Below are 23,442 nucleotides of genomic sequence, written 5' to 3' on the forward strand. Positions count from 1 at the left end.
CGCCGGCCCGGCCCGCGCGCCGACTGTCCGCGAGCGCGCGGCGGGGCGGGAGGGGGAGGGCGCGGGCCGCCCGGGCCGCCTCGGCGCCGGCCCCGGCGTGACGTCACCGGCGCGTCTCGGCCAATCGGCTGCCCGCGTCGGCCTCTTAAAGGCGCAGGGGACCCTTTCCATTTCTAGCCAGACAAAAAAAAAAAAAAAACCAGGAACCAAGGCCCCGCCCAGGCCCCGCCCCCTTTTCACTCCCTTTCCGACGCGCAGCCCCGGGAACGAGGGGCGCGGAGGCAGGGCCGCGCCCGGCACGGGGCTGTGTCCTAGAGAGGCGTGGGCCGCCGGGGCCCGCCCCGCGCTCGGGGACTGTCCCCGGCCCGGCCGCGGGCGGGGCGCGCGCTCCACGTGGTGGGTGGGGGTGGGGCCCGGAACTGGTCGGCCGTGGCCGTCGTGCGGACCAGAAGGGAGACGGGGGTCGCCGCCCACCGCGGGGATTTTCCTCCTGAGCGGTGGAGATCGCGAGCGCCTGTGGCCTGGCGCGGGCCGCGTGCAGCTCGGGACGCCCTCGTCGTGGGTGGGAGGCGCGGGACCGTTCCGAAAGCGGAAATTCCCCTGGGCAGGGGTCGCCGCGCCTGTGGAAGAACCGCAGCACCGAGCTGGGCGAGCTGCCGGGCACCGAGTGGGCACCAGACCCACGTACGGGGGGGCGGGAGGGTGGGGGTGGCACCGGCCCAGCGGCCCGCGGGTTGCTACCGGCTCAACCCCGCCCGGACCTTTCTGATTCCGCCTGAGAGCCGACACTGCCCGAAACCTGGCCAGGTTCCCGGGGCGCGACGCGTCCACCCTGGCCCCCTCGTGCCTCCCCAGGGCCGGGCGCCCTGCAGCCGAGGGAGGGCGAGCAGAGTGACAGGGACCGGGCCGTGTGTGTGTGTGTGTGTGTGTGCGCCAGGAGGGGTGGGCCGGATGCACAGCTTCCCAGGGCGAGTCCAGGTTTCCCCCTGGCCCAAAGCACCACGCCCCGACACCAGTTACAAATGTCTGAAGTCCACCTTGGAGTTAGCTTCTCCTTGGTAAGCTCTTCCATGCCCAACCAACATTTAAAGATGTTTTTATTTATACTGAAAGAGTTACAGAGAACCCAAGAGAGAGAGAGAGAGAGGATCTTCCGTCTGCTGGTTCACTCTCCAGATGGCTGCAATGGCCAGCCCTGGGCCAGGCCAAAGCCAGGAGCTTCTTCCTGGTTTCCCACGTGGGTGGCAGGGGCTGGAGTACTTGGGCCATCTTCCACTGCTTTCCCAGGACATTAGTTGGGAGCTGGATGGTAAGTGGAGCAGCCGGGACTCGAACCCGTCTTGGCAGCGGCTTTTCTGTGAGGCCACATTCGATGCAGCAGTTCCACTTCTAGAAGTTCATTCAAGGAGATGTGTACAAGTGGAGTGTAGCATCATTTGTGGCAGTGAACATTAGAAAGTATGGAATGCCTACCAAGAGGGACTCCACTGAATGTGAGAGCCCCAGCCCTGCATGTTGAATCGAATTGTACTGACCTAGGAAGATGTCCTTGACAGAGTGCTGGGTGGAGGAAAAAGGGTATCAGTAAGTTGGTGCTGATTTGTAAAGATCCACGTCTTTGTGTGTGTCAGAAAGTGCAGCAAAATGGGAGGGGTGCTGTGCTGTGTTCTGCTTTCTGTGAGTCTATTAAGTTGGCATTTTAATTATGATTAACAAGACTGTGCTTATTCCATTTTGAACTTTTTGTTTTTTAAGAGATTTATTTGTTTGAAGACAAGGAGAGACAGAGAGGGAGATCTTCCATCTACTGGTTCACTTCTCAAACGGCCACAAAAGCCAGGGTTGGCCCGGAATGAAGCCAAGAGCCTGGAACTCCATCCAGGTCTCCTTTGTGTACGGCAGGGGCCCAAGTGTGTGCACCAGCTCCCACTTCCTCCCCAGGTGCCTTAGCAGGGAGCCAGATCAGAAGCAGAGCGGCCTAGACTACACCAGTTACTCAGATAAGGGAGCCTGCTGTCGCTGGTCCCTTGAGACTTTTTTTCTCTTTCTGTACCACGAGCTATCCCTGGACCAAGGGGCTGACAGAAAAGCAGGCCCCCAGCTTCACAGAGACATTACAGCTGGGCACCTGTCTGCAGAAGAGATAGTTTGGGATCCAGACTTCTCCTTCCACGGGTGCTATCTGGAAGCCAGAATGATACGTCCTGTGGGGCACAAGATTCTCGCGCCCTCCATGCCATCAAGACACAGCTCACCGTGACTGCCCTGCAGCTGTCAGCTGCCCAGGCTCCGCTGGAGAGAAAAGCCTCTGCTTCCTTGTTGGCCACTCGATGGCGCCCAGAACTGTCCAGTGTCCTGGGGAGTGGAGCGTCTGCCTGGGCCATTTGGGAAACTGCTTCCGGGGATGTGCCGTGTTTGGTCACTGACTGTGCTGTCAGTTTGACCCGTTTCCCTGGGCTCTTCATACCCCATCACTGAGGTTTGTTTCGGCATGCCTTGCCGTAAACTAATGAATTCAGGAACTACCTGTGCCTCACATGATGTGTCATTTGATTTCAAGAAGGGTAAAAGGAAGGACTTGCCTCTCTTGGAAAAATTATAATCCTTCAGAGTGGAATTGTCACCAGATAGTGGGGAAACCAGGCCACTCGGGGTAGAGTGACTCCTGTTTTCCTCTTTATGCTTATCTATCTTTTCTAATTTCCAAAATAAACAGGAATTAATTGTATCTATATATTAATTTAAAAAATTAGCAGCAGGCATTTGCCGCTGGTCAGGTCCCTAATATCAAAGTGCCTGGTCCATGTCCTCACCTCTCAGCTTCAGATACAACTTCCTGCTGATGCACGCATGGAGGAAGGAGGATGTAGTCAAGTGCTGGGTTCCTGGCATCCGTGTGGAAGACCCAGATTGAATTCTGGGCTCCTGGCTTCGGCCCAGCCCTGGCTATTGTGAGCATTTGGTGAGTAAACCAGATGGAAGATTTGTCTTTCTGCCTTCCAAATAATTTTTTTCTAATTTTGTTCATAAGACATAGAAAATGCTTATCATAAAAAAAAAAATTGCACCAAAATAAGCTCCTACTTGGGAAGTGTGGCACATCAGGTTAAGTTGCTGCTTGTGACAAAAACATCTCATATGGTTCTAGTTATCGTGCTTCCTGCTAATGTGCCTTGGGAAGACAACGGATGATAGCTCAAGTGCTTGGGCCTCTATCTCCCGTGTGGGAGACCTGGGTGAAGTTCCTGGCTCCTGGCTTCAGCCTGGCCCAGCCCCATCTGTTGTGGGCATTTGGGGAGTGAACCAGTGAACAAGAGGTCTCTGACTCCCTCTGTCCCTGTCTCTGCCTTTCAAATAAATAATTTTTTTTTAATGCCAGCAGCAATGGGCCACTGGGAATGAGGCCCAGTAATGGAGGGCGCTCCAAGCTCAGGCCTAGTGGCTCCAAGGAGAGAGAGGAGGTCTGAGGGGCAGTTTTCAGGCAACTGTGGAAATGCTTGCAGGGGCTCTGGGCTGCTGGTCCCCACTCCCCTCCTGCTAGGGCAACAAGTGTACAGAGGGCAGACATGCAAGGCAGTGCCCAGAGGAGCTAACGAGCCCTTCAGAGGACAAGCAGTTCCCATATCCAGGCAAACCACAAGCAAACAGAACCTAATAGGGTAAACCATCTCTTCTCCAAAAATCAGAAGAAACGCCCTGTTGAAACCAAATCAGTAATCAGAGGAGTAGGAATTCCAAACACAAAGAATGGCAGATCAGCAAAAGTCAGCCAATCAGGAAGTAACAAGGGAGGGGAAAAGTTAACAATCATAGGCTTGAAAAGTAACTTTTATAGTCCTAGAAAGAATACACAGGATTCTGTACCTATGGAGCCACAATCCATTCTGAAAAATAAGCAAATAGACGTCGTGGGAAACATATATAAATCTGATCTAAAAGGTTTAGCAGAATAGCAAATAAGTGAGATTGAAAAAACAAACAAACAAAATGCGCTCCAAAATCAAACTGATGATTTCTTCAAGAAAACATCCAAAACAACGTTGTGGCAGGAAGCATACATCCAAAATTTCCAGTTCCAGAAAGAAGACAATGGACAAGTGAGGAATAAAGAGGGAATAACCAAAGCAGCATTAAAAGAAAATTCCCCCATGCTGGTGCTGTGGTATAGCGGGTAAAGCCGCAGCCTGCAGTACCGGCATCCCATATAGGCACTAGTTCAAGTCCTGGCTACTCCACTTCTGATCCAGCTCTCTGCTAATGGCCTGGGAAAGCAATAGAAGATGGCCGAAGTCTTTGGGCCCCTGTACCCGCGTGGGAGAATCAGAAGCTCCTGGCTCCTGACTTTGGATCGGCACAGCTCCGGCTGGCACTGTGGTACCGTGGGTTAAGCAGCTGCCTGCAGCACCAGCATCCCATATGAGCACCAGTTCAAGTCCCAGCTGCTGCACTTCCAATACAGCTCCCTGCTGGTGCACCCGGGAAAGCAGCAGCAGATGGCCCAGATGAAGTTCCTGGCTCCACTGTGACCATCTAGGGAGTGAACCAGATGCTCTCTCTCTATCTGTTTCTCCCTCTATATCTGTAACTTAAAAAAAAAAAAAAAAAAAAAGATTTAATTATTTTTTTGAAAGGCAGAGAGTTACAGAAAGGCAGAGGCAGAGTGAGAGAGGTCTTCTGTCCAATGGTTCACTCCCCAAATGGCTGCAACAGCCAGGGTTGGGCCAGGCTGAAGCCAGGAGCCAGGAGCTTCTTCCGGGTCTCCCATGTGGGTGCAGGGGCCCAAGGACTTGGGCCATCTTCCACTGCTTTCCCAGGCCACAGAAGAGAGCTGATCGGATGTGGAGCAGCCGGGATTTGAACTGGCACCCATATGGGATGCCAGCACTGCAAGCGGTAGTTTTACCCCCATGCCATAGTGCCAGTCCCCTCTGTAACTCTTTTAATGTAAATTAATAAATCTTGAAATTGGAAAAATTTCTCAGTGCTAGGCACACCACACACCTGCTGTATCTGTAAATATAGACTAGTTGTGCTGTGGTAACAAACTGCTCCCAAGACTCAACGGCTGAAAACCACAAAGATGGGGCAGGCATTGTGGCACAGCAGGTTAAGCCGCTGCTTGTGAAGCTGACATCCTGTATCTGAGTGGCAGTCAAGTCCCGGCTGCTCAGCTTCAGATCCAGTTCCTGGCTGGTGGCTCAAGTACATGCCCTTCGGCCACCCCTGTGGAAGACCAGGATGGAGCTCCTGGCTCCTAGTTCCAGCCTGGCCCATCCCTTTAGGGAATGAACCAACAGATACAGACTCCTCTCTTTGTTGTTCAGCTTTTCAAATACAGTAATAAAACTTAAAAAAAAAAAAAAACCTCTCAATATAATTTTCACAGTCAGCACTGTCCATTCTGTCATTTCCAATCCACTCCTCCCACCCCACCCCGCTGAGCTTTGTCCCTCTGCTGAACTAAAGGAGCACAGCTGTTGTCCTGGGAGCCCCTTAACCACCCTGGGGACTCATCTCATCTCTGTGTCCAGTCTGCATTTCCTAGACCCCTTGTCTTTGTCCCTGCTGTACTTCCTCATTTCCCAGGAGTACATCCTTCGGTAGCCTTTTCAGAAAGTCAGGGGAAGACCTCACACACCTCAAAGTGCTTGCAGCTACTTGCATGCTTGTTTACTAGTTTGGGTAAGTAGAGGGACATGAACTGGAACTCACTTGTCTTCTGAATTTGAAAGAACTGCTCTGTGGCCATACTGCTTTTGGGATATCTGATGTTGGATCCTTTCTATGTGACCTGTTCAGCCCCCCCACCCCCACCCCAAAACTTAGAATTTTCTATTTATCATTGATATTCATGAATGGGTCTTTTTTAAATTAAATGAGATTTAGCCACTGTGGGCTCTTTTTAAAAAATTTTTAAAATTTATTTTTATTTGAAAGCAGAGAGAGAGAGAGAGAATCTTTCCTCTGCTTGTTTGCCACCCAAATGCCTGAAAGAGCCAGGGCTGGGCCAGGCTGAAGCAGGAGCCAAGAACTCCATCCAGGTCTCCCACGTGGGTGGCAGAAACCCAAGAATTTGAGCCACCACCTGCTGCCTCTGAGGGTACACATTAGTAGGGAGCTGGACTCAGAAACAGAGCGTGGACTTGAACCCAGGCCCTCCCCGGCATTTTAACTGCTGTTCCAAACGCCTGCTCTGTGGGCTCTTCTAACCTGGAGGCTCCTGTCCTTGGTTGAGGGGCGTTTTCTTACACTATCATTTTCTCCCTTTCATCTTTTCTATTTTGTCTTTCTGGAACTTCTGTTAGTTGTTGGACTGTTGAATCAACGCTCTATTTTTTATTGCATTTCCTGATTTTTGTCTTTCTGGCCTACTTTTAAGGAAATTTTACTAACATTTTAAAGTATGCCTTATTCAAAAAATTCCTTTTCTTTCTTATTTCCCAAGTGTTACTTTTTTTTTTTTTTTTTAATGGAGCACCCTGTTCTGGTTTCAGGGATGCAATCTTGTCTCTCACCTCCTCCACAGAAACACCGAGTTCGTCTGAAGTTATCTTCCGCTGGTGGCACTCTGTTTCTTTTTCTCTTGGTTCATTCTGAACTGTCTTCACTTGGAAGATTTCCTTTCTGGAGTGCAGTCCACTGGGAGACCCACTGTGTCAGAATGCACGACGGACAGCACCATGGCCCCCGACTGGTGCAGCTGCAGCTGGCCAGTGGCTCAGTGGCACTGTCTGGCATCTTTTCTGTGGGTGGGTCCGGCTGCCTCCTGGGAGAGTGTTGAGTCTGACTCCCGGTGTACAGCCAGGAAAGGCCTGTGTGGTCTTGCTGCCCGCTCTGCCCACTGCACTAAGTCTCCCTGCTCTCAGCCTCTGGCAACGCACACCCTGCCTGCTCTCCACACCGCTGTCTCCAGTTCTGGAGCTGGGCTGGTTCAGTTTCTCCAGAAGCTAAACCTGCAGTGAGCGGCAGGGCCAATGAACCTGCCCAGGATGGGGCAGGAACCTGGAGGTCCCATGCACAGGCTTCCAGCCAACCTCCCTGCAGCCCCCTGCCTCTGCCCCACCTGCTGCGTCTGATTCCTGCATGTTTCTGGGGTCTTGGGAGGGACCAGCCGGCTCCTCGTCCTCGGCTTGCGAAGCTCCTTCGTGCTCTCCATCCTCCACTCCACTTTTGTCTTGTGGTCTGCGACTGCAGAAAGGGCCTTGGCTCACTAAATGCAGGTTCTCTGCTTCTCGTTCTTGTTCTCTTGACAGAGAAAAAGAAAGGGGTAAATGTGTTTACTGCAGTAAAAACTGACACCAAAATAATTTTTTTAAAAATATGGCTTATTTGGCTAACATTTTTACAGACTTTATTTATTTGAAAGGCAGTTTTATATATATATATATATATATATATATATAGAGAGAGAGAGAGAGAGAGAGAGAGAGAGAGAGAGAGAGAAACTCCATCTGCTGGTTCACAAATCAAATGGCCCCAACAACCTGGGCTGGGCCAAGCCAAAGCCAGGAGCGCAGAGCTCCATCTGGGTCTCCCATGTAGATGGCAGGGGCCCGAGTATTTGAGCCGTCATCTGCTACTTTCCCAGGCTCATTAGCAGGGAGCTAGATTGTGAGTGGAGCAGCTGGGACTGAACTGGTGCTCCAATAAAGGATGCCGGCATCAGAAGCGGCAGCTTAACCAGCTGCACAACGCCAGCCCTCTTGGCTAACATTTCATAAAGCATAACTTTTTTTTTTTAAGATTTATTTTATTTATTTGAAGGGCAGAGAGAGAGAGAGAGAGATCTTCGAACTGCCAAAGCCAGAAGCCAGGAGCTCCCACGTGGGTGCAGGGGCCCAGGCACTTGGGCCATCTTCTTCTGCCTTTCCCAGGTCCATCAGCAGAAAGCTGGATCGAAAGTGGAGCAGGCAGGACACGAGCTGGCGCCCACATGGGATGCTGGCGTCGCAGGCAGCAGCTTTATCCACGACACCACAGCACATACCCCAAAGTGTGGCGTTTCATATAAACATTAGAATGTTTGGGTTTATCAGACGCAGAAGATCCGACAGCGCTAGGTCCTTGTGTGCACACAGGCGCTCAGGAGGGCCAGCCCAGCTTCCCACAGTCCCGGCCCCTCCCTATCGCCCCCGGCTGCTCTGCTTATTTACCTCTCTGGCTCCTGCAGGCTCTTGAGTTGGAAATCCCTGCTAAGCCTTCTTATCGGCTGTGTGTCCCTCAGTGGAACAAATTAGTGGAAACTTTTCCTCCTTGTTGTGGGAGACAGACCAGTTCAGGAGAGGGAGGGCTGCAGGAGCGGGGGCGGGGCCTGGGAGCCAGACTGAGGGAGGAGGGAATTGAAGGTGAGAGGGCTCTGGACAAAGCCTTCCCATGGGAGACCTTCACACCTGCTTCCCAGGGTGGATGAGCTACTATGAAGGGACTTCAAGAAGCCAGGGGAAAATCAAACTAAAAGGTAACTTATTTGGGTTCAGGAAAGTTTTGAAATCCATGCGCACTGCAGGGTGTTCCAGAAGTCTGTGGAAAATGCATGGCTGAAATTTGCATTTTCCTAGCAACCACTGTAGGTCAGCATCTTTCAGGCACTCATTTGTCTTCCAGACATATTCCATGAAGAAATGTTCAGGCAACCACTTTGCTTTATTTATTTTTTTTAAGATTTATTTATTGGCGCAGTGGGTTAACACCCTGGCCTGAAGTGCCGGCATCCCATATGGGCACCGGTTTGAGACCCGGCTGCTCCACTTCCTGTCCGGCTCTCTGCTATGGCCTGGGAAAGCAGTAGAAGATGGCCCAAGTCCTTGGGCCCCTGCACCCACGTGGGAGACCTGGAAGAAACTCCTGGCTGCTGGCTTTGGATCGGAGCACAGCTCCGGCCGTTGCAGCCATCTGGGGAGTGAACCAGCAGATGGATGACCTCTCTCTCTCTCTGCCTCTCCTCTCTCTGTATAACTGACTTTCAAATAAATAAATGAATCTTTAAAAAAAGAGAGAGAGAGAGAGAGAGTATTGCTCTCTGCATCCTCAGGGTGCTGAGGTAGTGGGATGTGAGGCCCTGCTTTGTAGTTGAGCCCCCTGCTCCGCGTGCCCCCCCCAGACCTAACAGCTGGAGTCTCTTACGGTTCTCTGCTGGCTCAAGACTCTGTTTCTGCTCTCATCACCTCTTCTCTCTCTTCCTGAAGCCTCCTGCATAAAACAAACCATGAAAGGGCAGGGGTGGCCCCGCGGTCTGGCAACCTCCCTTTGAAAATAAACAAGCGCCGAAACTGAAAGGCAGCGGCTCCCTCTGGGGACCACTCGGAGAAGGAGTTCAGGGCCGGTGCATCCGCCGCGCGTGGCTCCCCTGCCCGCTGGCGGCAGGTCGGATGCAGCAGCAGAGCCAAACAGGATCCCAAGATTGCCTGGGCTGTCACCCCTGGCCGCAGTGACCCAGGGGCTTTCGCAGCCAGCACCCAGTCACAGGGGGAGCCCGCAGGGTCCCAGAGCTGAACAGCCCTGAGCAGTCAGCAGGGCCTTCCTAACACGCCCCGGTCTTAGGGGTCCCCGCACAACCCCGAAGGGGGGCTGGTTGCCCCCGGTTTACAGTCAGAGAAACTGAGGCACGCATGGGTGAAGAAACAGGATCTGCCCACAGCTGCTCCGAGGTGTAACTCACGTCGCCATCAAGCCCCCCCCCCCCCACCGTCAGTACACAACCCCACGCGCTGTGACAAGTTCACACGGTTGAGTCATCGGCCCCAAGTCCAGTCGGAGAAGATTCGCATCACGCACTGCGGTGAGTCCCTGCTTCCAGCTCCTGGCGGCCCAGGCTCGGCTTTCCATCTAGAAACTGTACCTCCTGGTAAGGGCAGAATCCTGCAGCGGCCGGATTTCCCACCAGGCTCCGAGAGGGGACAGAAAGCACACCTTCCCCAGGAAGCACCGTCTCGAACCTCGGTTTCCACATCTAAAAAACCAAGTTGGTGCCAGCGCTGTGGCATAGCGGGTCAAGCTGCCGCCTGCAGTGCCGGCATCCCATATGGGTGCTGGTTTGAGTCCTGGCTGCTCCATTTCCAATCCAGCTCTCTGCTATGGCCTGAAAAAGCATTATAAGATGGCCCAAGTCCTTGGGCCCCTGCACCTGTGTGGGAGACCTGGAGGAAGCTCCTGGCTCCTGGCTTCAGATCAGCTCAGCTCTGGTCACTGTGGTCATCTGGGGAGTGAACCAGCAGATGGAAGACCTCTTTCTGCCTCTACCACTCTCTGTAACTGTCTTTCAAATAAATAAAATAAATCTTAAGAAAAAAAAACAAGTTTACTTACATATTTTCATTTTATTTGAAACCCAGAGGAGGGGCAGAGAGACTTGTCTGCTGGTTCACTCCTCAAAGGCCCAGCCTGGACTGGGCCAGGCTGAAGCCAGGAGCCAGGGCCTCCATCCAGGTCTCCCACACGGGTGGCAGGAACCCAAGTGCTGGAGCCACCACCTGCTGCCTGCCAGAGTGTGCGTTAGCAGGAAGCTGGGCTCAGGCGTGAGCTGGAACACAAACAAACCGAGGCGCTGTGCAATGCGACGCAGGTGGCCCACGTGGCATCCCAGCACTGCACTTACCCCTTCCCAGGCTGCAACCCAGGGTGAAGTGAGATCATGGCGTCTTCGCAATGGCCTCCTGCCCCCCACAACCTGGGAACACAGAGCAGCAGGAGAACGGACAAGCACCTCCCAGGAGCCTCAGCCGCCAGTGTTCTCCAGCAGCGAGAATGGCTCCGAGGGCACGCGACAGCGACACGCATCCTCACACACAGTGTTGAGCAAAAGCAGCGAGGCACAAAAGGCACACACTGTGCCTGCGAGTCCGGGAATGTCAAGTTCAAATCTGTCTGCAGGCGGAGACCAGGGAAGAGGCCATCGTCCGAGGGGCGGTGACGACAGCCTCCCCGGAGCATCCTGTGTCTTGTTCGGGTGCTGGTTACACAGGTGTGTTCAGAGGGTTCACCCTTCTGTGTCAATAGAAAAATCCAGAAAAGCCTTGCCTGGTGGCCAGCACCTCGCGGCAATCGTCATGATGGCCATTCTAACCGGAGTCTTTCGGCAGGGCGAGGGGCCGGGACAGGCACTCTCTGTAAAGGGCCGGGTGGTACATATTTCCGACGTCAGGAGCCAGTGCCTCTGCTGCCACTGGTCACTTCTGCTGTGGGATGGTGAACTCTGCACATGAATGAGTGCGGCTGTGTTCTAATAAAGCTTTGTTTACAAAAGCAGGCAGCAGGTCGGGTTTCCTGACCCCCAGCGTAGCGGAAGTCAGGCTGGGCTCAGTTTTGCTTTCTGAGTAATGGACAGGCCAGGTCTCTGACCACTCAGCCACCACTCAGCATTACACCTGGCGGGCTGGTCTCTGAGACCCGGGGCGCTCGGCTCCCTGCTGGGGACCCGGGACAGCATCGCGTCCTCCAGCCCCTAGTCCAGTGAGCCCTGTCTCCCCTTCCCCCTGAGTCCCCCTCCCCCCCGGGGGTGGGGGGCTTCTGCTCAGCCCCAGCCAACTCAGCTGTGCATCATGCCAGGCTCCCTCTGGCGTCAATCAATTGGGGAAGAGTCCTTGAGAGAGTGAAGTGTAGTTTGGAGGTCAAGGGCGGGGGCCTGCGGGTGGGCAGTTCTCCCCTTCCCCTGTGCCCCAGCGCTAGAGGCTGGCCCGGGAGTGTGGCCGCGCTGAGGATAACCGACGACCACGGGAACATTCGGATTTACCATGGCCCGGAGTACGTCACATCCCCTCGCCTGAATCCCCTAGATCCCTGACACGACAACGCGAGTGGGCACGCTGTCCCGCCGTCCCACGTAACAGGTGAGGGCCCCAGGGCTCAGAGAGGCCAAGGCACGTGCTGCGGCCACACAGCCCCGGTGTGGCGGCCTCAGTGCCCAGAACCAGGTCCCCGTGACTGTGGCCTTGTCACGTGGAGGCTCCCACTCGGGGGTCAGGAGGCCCCCGGGGTTTGCGGGGACTCCCCACGGTCTAGCACGGCGGGGCGAGGGCTCTCGTTGGGGAGAGGCTCCGAGAGGCTGAGGGGAAGTACCCGAGCCCACGCGGGAGTCCAGCAGCTAAGCCGCGAAGCTCGGGGACCACGCTGGCCTCGGGCCCGGCTGGCAACGAGAGCTCGAACGGAAGCGCGGGCTCACCGTCCAACAACTCCTCCCTGCGCTGGGTCAACTCAGGCAGGTTTCTTCCCGCGTGGAAGCCACAACGGCCCCGGCAGCTCCAGCCCAACGCAGCTGAGGCTTTCCCGCCATTTCCCGCAGAAATCCCAGGGCCGACTCCCATTGGCCCATCTCGAGTCATGTGCCCATCCCTGAACCAATGACAGCAGCGAGGGAGACGGACCGTGCTGGTTGGACGGGCCTGGGTGATGGCGACCCCCAGTGGACGAAGAGGGGAATGTAACAGCCAGGGGCTGCGCCGGAGTTGGTCTTAGGGAAAACTGCGCCCAGAGGAGAAAGGGGCCGTCAGGGTCTGCAGTCCATGCTCTGCCCCACCGCGGACCTCCATGGCAGTCGGCTTGGCATCCGCTTGGACCCGAGCTTTCTCCTCCTGCCTCTCCCAGCCCACCTGTTCCCTCCTGGAGAGACTCAAGCCCTCTGCGAACGGCTGGCCTCCTGTCTGCATACTGTCCCCCTCCCCTGACCGCACCACCAGGCTGACCTTTCCAATCCATGCTATTCACGGGCAGCAGCCGCCCTGGTCCACCAGAGCCACGGCTGGGGTTCCTCCACCAGCCCAGGAGCCGCCCTGACCCCTGCCATCAGGATACACATCTCCTCTGACCCCCACCGCGTCAGGCAGCCTGCTGAGGGTGATGGTGGGGTTTTTTGTTTATTTTATTTTATTTTTTTTTTCAGTGAGAGACAGAGAGAAAGGTCTTCCTTTTCCGTTAGTTCACCCCTAAAAATGGCCACTATGGCCGGCGCGCTGCGGCAATCAGAAGCCAGAAGCCAGGAGCTAAGACCCTCCTCCTGGTCTCCCATGCAGGTGCAGGGCCCAAGCACTTGGGCCATCCTCCACTGCCTTCCCAGGCCGCAGCAGAGAGCTGGACTGGAAGAGGAGCAACCGGGACAGAACTGGCGCCCCAACCGGGGGTAGAACCCGGGGTGCTGGCGCCGCAGGCGGAGGATTAGCCTAGTGAGCAGGGGCGCCGGCCAACAGTCGGGTTTCAACACTGGCTGCCCAGTGCCCAGCACACAACGGTGCTCAATGAAGGAATGAATGCCTACAAAGCTCAGATTTCCAGCTCTTGTGCACAACTCCGTGATGAGGGAGGTGGGAGAGCGAGCCAGGCAGCGTCACAAAGACAGCAGTGAGAGACCTGAGACCAGGCCACACAGAGGAAGGGCAAGCTTCAGAGCCTGGGAGGAGTGGACGTTCACGGGCAGCGGGGGCCAGGCCACAGCCGCACAGGGACAGAAGGGAGAGCGTGAGAGGGAGTGGACGTTCACGGGCAGCGGGGGCCAGGCCGCAGCCGCACAGGGACAGAAGGAGAGCGTGAGAGGGAGTGGACGTTCACGGGCAGCGGGGGCCAGGCCACAGCCGCACAGGGACAGAAGGAGAGCGTGAGAGGGAGTGGACGTTCACGGGCAGCGGGGGCCAGGCCGCAGCCGCACAGGGACAGAAGGAGAGCGTGAGAGGGAGTGGACGTTCACGGGCAGCGGGGGCCAGGCCACAGCCACACAGGGACAGAAGGGAGAGCGTGAGAGGGTGCCCGCTCCAGCAGTTTGCTTTGTCAAGCAGACAAGGCCCCCGTGATTTGTGTTTGGTTGAGCTGAACTTTCTACTTCAGGAGTTGACTTCGCCGAGCACAACCAACGCCGGTACAAACACGGGAGCGTGTTAGAAAGGACAGGGGTGGGGGGGAGAGGGGGACAAACAAGATCCCAGGGGGAGAAGGCGGTCTCTAGGCGGTCCTTGGGGGAGACTCGGCCCTGTCCCCTCTGGGCAGCTAACCCAGGGCCACGGCTGAACTTCAGCTGGAAGACTGACAGAGGGGAGGGAACTGAGCCGAGAGCAGAGTCCCGGGAGGCTCTGGCTCCCAGCCAAGATGCCACGGGAGGGCCCACCGCCCCTGAAGTCGAGGGAGAGGCTAACCCTGTGCTCTCCGGGCCTGCGGTGGCTCAGGTGGGGCTCTGAGCGGCCACACAAGCGAGGCAACGGACAGTCCCGATCGCTCACCTGCGCAAGGCAGCCAACCACACTTGCCCACACAAGGGAGCATCTAACAGCCCAGCTGGCTACTCCTACGACCTAGCAGCAGCTCACCCCACCCTGTGCGCTCAGGGCCACCCCACCACGCCACAGAGGCCACGGTAGCCTGCGAGGAACAGCACCCCCCCACCTGGTTTCACTGTCTCTGATGCCACAAAACCACACGGCATTCATGATTTGAAATTTTTTTTAATTTTCTGAAATGGAACCATTGTACATTGTACAAACCATATCTACTGATGGAATAAATAAGTGAAAAATTATACTGCTGTACAACACACCAAAAAAAAAAAAAATCGTAAGAGGGAAAAAAAATTGGGTGACGGTGAAAAAAGGTCTTTATACCTCTAACCAGGTCCTGGGCGAGAATGGACACTCCAAACCACGACACCGCCGGAGGATGGGAGGGCACCCTGGGTGAGTCGGTCAACAGCCTTCCGGGTGATGGGTGTTAAGTGCCAGCACTTTGTGGAATGTGTAGCCGCAGCTTCCCCAGCTTCAAGTTCTGGGGGGAGTAAGTCTGCCCTGGGAGCCCTTTAGGCCACGGGGCCGGATGTCCACGGAAGGCATTCGCATAGGGCCCCCGCCCAGGCCAGCCCGGTTACAGGTCTGTCGGGGGGCGAGGGCGAGGGGCGCAGGGCAGGAGGGGCAGCCGCGGCGGCGAAGGAAGCACGTCGATTTCTGCAGTCTGACCATCCCCGGGGAAGGCCTCCGTGGCCAGCGTGGTGCGCAGGGCTGCTGGCACGTTGCCTGGCGTGGGCGCGGCGGGGCCGGAGCTCCTGGCTGCCGGCCCATTCCTACCTTCAGGCACTTCAGAGAAAAACAAATGACAGCCCGGGCACTGTGGACGTCAGCTCTGGCCCCCGCCCTGGCAGCCCCCCGCCCTGCGTTCCCACGTGTGCGCTGGAGTTCCTTCAGCTGTCTGGGTCGTAACCTCTCGTTTCCCAAAAAAAGAAAAGGAAATAAATACGCAAATTCATGTCTCATCGACGCGGAGTCTCGCTGCCGAGCTCAGCGTGCCCGGGACCCGCCGGCCGCAGCAGCACCAACCGCCCGAGGGGCGCGGGCGAGCCCGAGGATTTTGTGTTTAAGACAGAAACCTTTCGGCATCGCCAACTTCAACATGGAGATTTCTTTCCAAAGTTTTTTTTTTTTTTTTCTTCCCTTATTTCAGGAGACGTTTTGCATGAGGTATTTGAGATTCAGGAACATTTTGATTCTTCTTGAAGTGCAGGAAGTAGGCTCCCTTGAAAATAGCAGGAGCCCCACCCTCAGAAACTCTTAGGAAAAAACGGGATCTGCAGACACTTCTCACGGTGGTCAGGAGAGCGCCTCACAGCACAGGTGGTACCGGGGATGCACCGATCAGCCAGAGAACAAGACCCGCGGCCCCACCCCCGACACACGACTCCAGTGCAGCCCAGAAAGCTTGGGAGAGGGTTTAAGGTCTGAGGAGTGTGTAGATTAACAAGGAGCAGGCCCGGCCTCAGAGGGCCACGCCGTGCCAGGTCCGCCCAGGGGCCTCCCGTGTGGAGCGTGTGCAAATCTTCCCGATTCCCTGGTGCCTCTTCCGCGGCCTTCGAGGCCCCACAGGCACGTCCCGGGAAGGAGCCTCGGCCCAGCCTCGGGCTCTGAGGGCTGAGTGGACTTCCACCAACCTTGCCTCGGGCGGGGGCGGGCGAGGGGGAGGCAGAGGGCAGCAGGTTACCGTGGATTTGAAATCCAAGCAACATCCTATGGGAGAGAGTTCAGCACCAGCTCTGCCTGCCGCCGGCTCTCAGCCTCCCCGGCCCTGTCACCGTCTCACGGAGACCACCCTGCAGTCCGTCGGGGAAGCCGACTCTTCTTCGGAGGTCTGGGACAAAGTGGTGTGGTGATGGAGGGGGCGATGGGGTGCAAGTGCCAGGAACATCCAAGGGCTCTGTGCATCCGCGGGGCCTGTCAGGGGCCGGAGGAGGCCAGCTCCTAGGGGCTGTGTCCTGATTCCTGTGACTCCTGGGACCCCGGAGGCTGGTGCTGACCCCACTCAGGGCTCAGGGCACACCCACCAAGCCCCCTCACCGGGAAGTCAGGTGGGCAAGGAGCACCGGCCCCTCTGCAGCCGTGGCTCCATCCTGCCTGTTCCCACGGAGTCCTGGGCGGGCCGGAGAGAGGCCAACATGGTGGCAGCTGCTGCCTGAACCAAACCAAGAGGGCACTTTGCAAAGGGAGATGCAAAACAACCAGGAAACATGCCAGAGGTCACCTCAAGGGCACAAGGCACAAAAAAAGAAAGCAGAAGGAATCGATTGAACAGTGAAAAGCCTCCGACGAAAAGCGACTTCCTGATCGGTTCCACCCTCGAATAGCTTATCTCGTTAAATAGAGAAGTGGAAAAAAAAATACAGCAGCAACACAAATGTACTCTTGGCTTCCGAGACAGTGTGCAGTCACTCCTGAGCTGTCGCCCGCTCCCCGAGCACGGCCACGGCAAGGTCCGACGTCCGCTCCACAGCGCAGTTCCTCAGGGTCTGCGAAGGGACGCCGGTCTAGGCGGTCTTGGATTTGCACTTGGTAAACTTGAAAACGTTCTTAGTTGTGTTCGCACCCAAGAGCGATTGCTCGGGCCACGCTGCCCTAGGATGAAGCCTGCTGACGCGCCTTCCAGGAAACGGGGGTCGGAGGCGTTCCAGGGGCGCCTACATCTCTTCCGAGTTTTGCTGGGAGACCTCTAGTTTCATCTTTTTAGAGGGCGGTGCTCCCTCCAAATCCTGGGGTGCAGAAGGAAAACGAGAGAGGCGCCGGTGAGTATGGGGGCAGAGGAAGGAAGCAAGAGTGAGCGTCTGTGCCACTCGGAACTGTGTCCACGTGAAGACCCGGGGGGTCCACAGACCGACAGAGACTTCCTCCTGGGGTCTGAAAGCACCCTGGCTGCACAGGGCCAGCCCAGGACGGCTACCCGCACGCTCCCTCTGCCCTGCACCCCTCCCGCCCCCGCCCACTGCTGCGATCATTCATGTACATGTCGGGTTGAGCTCTCTGAGCTCTAAGGTTGCTGCACGAAGGCCCAGACCCGCACGGAGACAGACTGTCCCTCCCCCAGGGTGTATGCGGACCTTACCTGCTTGTTACTCTGGGGGAGGAGTCTCTAGTTGTCCCCAAATTCCCAAGAAGTTCCACGACCCCCAAATATGTGATGCCTTCACTCATTTTTCCTTGCCCCTACCACCTGAGGCATCTGGGAGGACCCCATCGCCTGCGACCAAATTCCCCCTGGCCCTGAGCAGTGCTGCTGCTTCCCTGAGTACGCTGACCAAGCCCGAGCCTGCAGGGCAGCCCACAGCCCCGTCCTCTGCCCCTCCAGACCAGTCGGCAGGTTCCATGCACGCCTGCTCCCCAGCCCACCTGTCGCTGCACCACCACCTTGTGGCCTGCGCCATCTTCCTAAATGATGAGCCATGCACAGGAGACAAAACCCTCCAAGACGTCCCTGACTCCAGAACAAAATCCCATCCCCCCCGGAGACCCACCTGGGCAACCTCCTCGTCGTACGGCCCTTGCCAGTCTGTCCACCAGCCTCCACTGGGGCCGGCGGCCGTGTGGAGCCCGTGCACCGCAGGCTGCCCTGCCCAGGGAGCCTGCCCTGCTCGCCCTGAGCCCATGCTTCAGACTCTGTGCAGTCTGTTCCTTAGCCAGTGATGGCACCGAGGCCCTGTCCTCCCCTCGCAGCACTGGGACGCGCACCCACTGGCACCTGCCATTTCCTGATTGAGCCTCACCGTCAGCCCCAGGAGGGAGGGGAGGGGCCGCTCTGCCCGAGTCACCCTACGTCCCTGTATTTGGCACAGTGCCTGGTAGGCAGCGAAGGTGCTCCGTGTGGGACGTGAGACAGGCCCCCGGCCTGGAGGTGGGATGTGGCGTCAGCCTTGGAGAGAAGCCTACGTGAGCTGCTTCTGAATCCCTGGAGGCAGGGGTTAGGACGCTAGGAAGAGCTTTCTCTCATTAGTTTAATTATTTGAAAGAGCGACAGAGAGAAGCAAAGAGAATCTTCCATCTGTCGGCTCACTCCCCAAATGTCTGCCACAGCCAGGGGTGAGGCAGAGGAAAGCCAGGAGCCAGGAGCTCCATCCAGGTCTCCCGTGTGGGGAGCAGGGTGGCGCCATCACGGCTGCCTCCCAGGGTGCCCATCAGCAGGAAGCAGAGTTGGGACTCAGCCCCAGGCAGACTGACGTGCGATGTGGGTGCCCCAGGCACCTCCTAACAGCTGAGCCAGACGTCTGCCTTCTTTCCCTACTTTGAAAGGGCTACAAGTTCCACAAGTGTCCTAGGAGAGTCCCTGTCAGGGGCAGAGCCCTCTGGCTGAGCGCCTGGCCACTACGAAGTGATGGTGAGTGACCTGTGGGCAGGCCCAGAGAGCTGACAGCCCCGAGTCAGGAGGAGGGTGGAGGAGAGAGCAGGAGACAGACGTGTGGCCTGAAGTGTCGCTCAGAACGCCAGGTTGTCTGTTCGACCGGACCTCTCCTACCTCCTGCTCACATCCTGAGCTTGGGTGGAGGTGGGGAGCAAGGGGAGAGGCCCGGTTTCGGGTTTGGGGTTTGGGTCGTGCTCAGGGACGCCCTCACACAGCTTTGGGATGCCGATTTGGAACTCTCCAGGCGCTGGCCAGGGATGGAGCTGGGACTGGAACTGGGGTCTGACTCTGGGACGCCTAACCTCATCACCAGCCCTACATCTGCAGCGACTGGGCTGAAGGAGGACGCTCCGAGATGCCTCGGAGAGGGGCTCGGCTGCACAAGTCCCAGCGACGCCCTGGTGTCCCAGCTCCGGAGGACGCTTGCAAGGCTTTTGTGGATTCAAAGAAATGAAAATGAAGAAACTGGGGCAGGCGCTGCAACACAGAGGGGAAAGACACAGTCCGCAACACCGGCGTCTCATATGGGAGTGCAGGTTCAAGTCCCAGCTGCTCCGCCTCCATCCAGCTTCCTGCTAATGCTCCTGGGAAGGCAGCCAAAAAAATGGTCCAAGAACTTGGCTCCCTGCCACTCATGTGGAGACCAAGGAGCTCTGGGCTCATATCCATGGCCTGGCCCAGACCTGGCTGATGCAGGCATTTGAGGAACAAACCAGCTGACAGATCAGCCTCTCTGTCTCCATCTCTCTCTGTCACTCTGCCTTTCAAATAAGTCTTTACAAATAAATACTTTTAAAAAATATTTATTTGTATTATATTTATAAATAAATATTTTTAAAAATATCCCATATGGGCACCAGTTCAAGACCGAGATGCTCTACTTCTGATCCAGCTCTCTGCCATGGCTTGGGAAAGTGGTATAAGATGGCCCAAGCCCTTAGGCCCCTCTACCCATGTGGGAGACCCAGAGGAAGCTCCTGGCTCCTGGCTTTGGATAGTCATAGTTCCGGCCATTGTGGCCATCTAGGGGAGTGAATCACGGGATGGAAGACCTCTCTCTCTCTGCCTCCGCTTCTCTGTAACTCTACCTTTCAAACAAACAAATAAATCTTGGGGAAAAAAAAAAAAAGAATAGCCAGGACATGAACCAGAACCCATATGGAATACCAGCACTGTAGGCCACGGCTCAATCTGCTATGCCACAATGTCAGCCCTTAAAATAAATATTTTTTTTAAAAAGTGAAGAAGGTGGCCGGTGCCGCAGCTCACTAGGCTAATCCTCTGCCTGTGGCACCGGCACTCTGGGTTCTAGTCCCGGTTGGGGCACCGGGTTCTGTCCTGGTTGCTCCTCTTCCATTCCAGCTCTCTGCTCTGGCCCGGGAAGGCAGTGAAGGATGGCCCAATTTGGCCCTGCACCCGCATGGGAGACCAGGAGGAGGCACCTGGCTCCTGGCTTCAGATTGGTGCAGCGCGCCGGCCGTAGCAGCCATTTGGGGGGGGAACCAATGGAAGGAAGACCTTTCTCTCTGTCTCCCTCTCACTGTCTAACTCTGCCTATCAAAAAAAAAAAAAAAAAAAAAGTGAAGGTGAGGCTGAGATGAAGGGCCCCTCCTCCTCCCCCAGAGGCACCCCGAGGCCATGGCCCTGGCACTCAGGCCAGGACACAGGACCGTACTCATGTGTGCTGCTCCAATACAAGAACACCATTCCACCATTCCGGACAAACCAGTGGGCTCCTGGCCACTCGCGCTGGCCCCGAGGGCTCGATCAAGGTACCTGAGAGATTGCTGATGACTCGGCGGCCAGACCCGAGTCCCCAGAAGGTTGCCGTTCTCCTTTCTCTGAACTGCTCATGGCGTTTTCCACCGGAGACTGAGAATTCTGCTCGTCAGAAGCATCTGCGGGAAAAGCAGACCACAGAAGCGGTCTTCAGACACGTGATATTTGGAGCCAGATGGGCCCAGGACTAAAGATACCTGGAACCGGGTAGCTCTGTGGCCTGGGATCTTTCAGGGCTGCAATAGTGCAGCGGCTTGGGAAGCCTCTTGTTTATCATTTTAGTGATATTCGGGCGGGGCCAGCATTGCGACATAGGGGGTAAAGCCACCGCCTATGACACAGCTTCCCATGTGGACACCGGTTCATGTTCCGGCTGCTCCACTTCTCATCCATCTCCCTGTTAATGGCCTGGGAGAAGCAGCGGAACATGGTCTGGGGCCCTGCTACCCACGTGGGAGGCCTGGATGAAGCTCCTGGCTCCTAGCTTCAGCCTGGCCCCCAGCCCTCCGCCATTGCGGCTATCTGGAGAATGAACCAACAGATGGAAGATCTCTCTCCCTCTAACTCTTTCAAATAAATCAATAAATCTTACCCCTCCCCCCCAAAAAAAGCAGCTAGGCTACACACCAGCCCCATGGTCTCCCACCCTCCCCACATCCCAGTTACCTGCCCAGTGCCCCAGGAAGAACTAAAGGATGCCACAGCGTGCTGCGGGCAGCTGGTGCCCTCTGGTGGGCCCAATGCACAGGACAAGCACGGTTAATTCCTCTCCCCGGCAGGGAGAAGGCAGCCAAGGTGACTGGCAGTTCCTTTTTGTCTGCACTTCCCTGTAGGGGGGCAGAGGGACTGCACCTTTATGAACAGTGCTCTTAAACGCACGGGGGGTTTTCTGGCTAAATGAGTAACAGGACACAGAATTAAGGAAAAATAAAGTAACAATCATCCATTATTCCAGGCCAGCCAGAGGCAGCCCCCACTAACACTTCACAGGGCCGATGCCCAGATTCCAAGGCCAGCACCCCAATGCATCACTGCCTCCTCTCCCCAGATGGGGACCACATGTCATCTCAGAATTATGAGCCGACAAGATGTCTACACAGCATTCTGCCACCCAATCACTCGTCGAAAGAATCTGCTGATTTGGATCATTTCTCAGGCCTCAGTTTCCCCACTGCCCCGGTCCGAGTTTCTCGGTGCGGCTGGAGGTCGAGGAGGTGAGAGCTTACACCTGGGGCTTACAGGGCGTGGAACAGACTTACGGGGGAAGAACACAGTCCCCCAGGGGCAGGCACAGCCCAGTGAAGCAGTGAAGGCACCAGCTGGGACAGCCACTTTCCATGTGGGGCCACCTGGGTTCTGGTCCCCAGGCTCTGATTTCAACTTCCTGCTAATGCATACCCTGGGGGCAGCAGGTACTTGGAGGTCACTGCCACGCATGTGGGAGATCCAGGAGTTCCTGGCTCCTGCCTCTGGCCTGGCCCAGATCCAGCTGTTGTGGGAATCTAGAGAATGAACTAGCAGATGCAAGTCTTCTTTCAAAAAAAAAAAAAAAAAAAAAATCCCACCTGGGGGCTCCTTTGTTGCACACAAGGCCCAGTAACAGGTGACCCTGCCTCTTAAAAAGTACACTAAACTAGTACTGAAGAATGACTAACAACCCAGACTTACTTCCTGGGGTCCCTAAGGCAGAGAACTGAAGGGAAAACACCCAGAAGTGGATTGATTTATTCATTTTTAAAGATTTTTTTCATTTATTTGAAAGGCAGAGAGAGAGAGGAGGTTCATTCCCCAAATGGCCACAACAGTCAGGGCTGGGCCAGGCCAAAGCCAGGAGCCTGGAACTCCACTCTGGTCTTCTACACACGGCAGGGGCCCGAGTAGGCCGTCTTCTGCTGTCTTCCCAGGTGCATTAGCAGGGAGCTAGAGCGGAGCGGAGCAGCACCTACTCAAACAAGCACTGTGACGTGGGATGCTGGCGTTGCACACAGCAGCCACAGTGCTGGTGCAGCAGAACGAACTCAAAGCCAGCAAGCAGCTGGGAATCGGCAGTGTTTGGGAAAGGGCAGCCGACAGCTGCAACGTCCTCGGACAGGGAGGCTGCGCACCTGCAGCCCGGTCCACGGTCCCCAGGAGAGCTGACACCCAACCTTTTATTTTTTAAAAAAAAGATTTGAAAGGCAGAGTTACAGAGAGCAGAGGCAGAGAGAAAGAGAGAGCGAGGTCTTCCATCTAATGGTTCACTCCCCAAATGGCTGCAATGGCTGGAGCTGAGCCTATCTGAAGCCAGGAGCCAGGTGCTTCTTCCGGGTCTCCCACTTGGGTGCAGGGGCCCAAGCACTTGGGCCATCCTCCATTGCTTTCCCAGTAGAGAACTGGATTGGAAGAGGAGCAGCTGGGACTAGAACCGGTGCCCATATGGGATGCTGGCACTGCAGGCAGAGGATTAACCTACTGCGCCACGGCGCCAGCCCGCCCAATGGCATCTTAACCACTGTGCCAACTGCCCCCCTTCAAATAAATCTCTCTAAAAAATGTTTTTAAAAGGTAAATTTCTGGCCGGCACCACAGCTCACTAGGCTAATCCTCCGCCTAGCAGCGCTGGTACACCGGGTTCTAGTCCCGGTCGGGGCGCCGGATTCTGTCCCAGTTGCCCCTCTTCCAGGCCAGCTCTCTGCTGTGGCCAGGGAGTGCAGTGGAGGATGGCCCAAGTCCTTGGGCCCTGCACCCCATGGGAGACCAGGAGAAGCACCTGGCTCCTGCCATCGGCTCAGCGCGGTGCGCCGGCCGCAGCGTGCCAGCCGCGGCGGCCATTGGAGGGTGAACCAACGGCAAAAGGAAGACCTTTCTCTCTGTCTCTCTCTCTCACTGTCCACTCTGCCTGTCAAAAATTTAAAAAAAAAAAAAAAGGTAAATTTCATCTCCATAAATTTCATCCCCATGTTAATACTATATTCTCTGCACAATGCATATGTCTGGCTTCATTTACACTTTTTACTGACTGGGGCAGGCACTGTGGCACAGGGGGTTACCCTGCCACCCGGG

The 23,442-nt window shown here is 56.0% G+C and overlaps 1 protein-coding gene across 1 annotated transcript in view; it reads right to left on the reverse strand.

The window, feature by feature from the left end:
- Window positions 1-14,400: 14,400 nt before the first annotated feature.
- Window positions 14,401-23,442, reverse strand: part of BCL7A (BAF chromatin remodeling complex subunit BCL7A) — a 28,150-nt gene continuing 19,108 nt past the window's right edge. Inside the window, exons 5-6 of the mRNA XM_062182445.1 lie at window positions 20,398-20,519; window positions 14,401-16,981 (exon numbers count right to left, since the gene is read on the reverse strand). Coding sequence (XP_062038429.1) covers window positions 16,910-16,981; window positions 20,398-20,519 — 194 coding nt within the window. The 3' untranslated portion in view covers window positions 14,401-16,909. The remainder of the gene's footprint in view (window positions 16,982-20,397; window positions 20,520-23,442) is intronic.

The sequence above is a fragment of the Lepus europaeus genome, chromosome 23 (assembly GCF_033115175.1).
Source record: "Lepus europaeus isolate LE1 chromosome 23, mLepTim1.pri, whole genome shotgun sequence".
In the NCBI taxonomy this organism is placed as follows: Eukaryota; Metazoa; Chordata; class Mammalia; order Lagomorpha; family Leporidae; genus Lepus; species Lepus europaeus.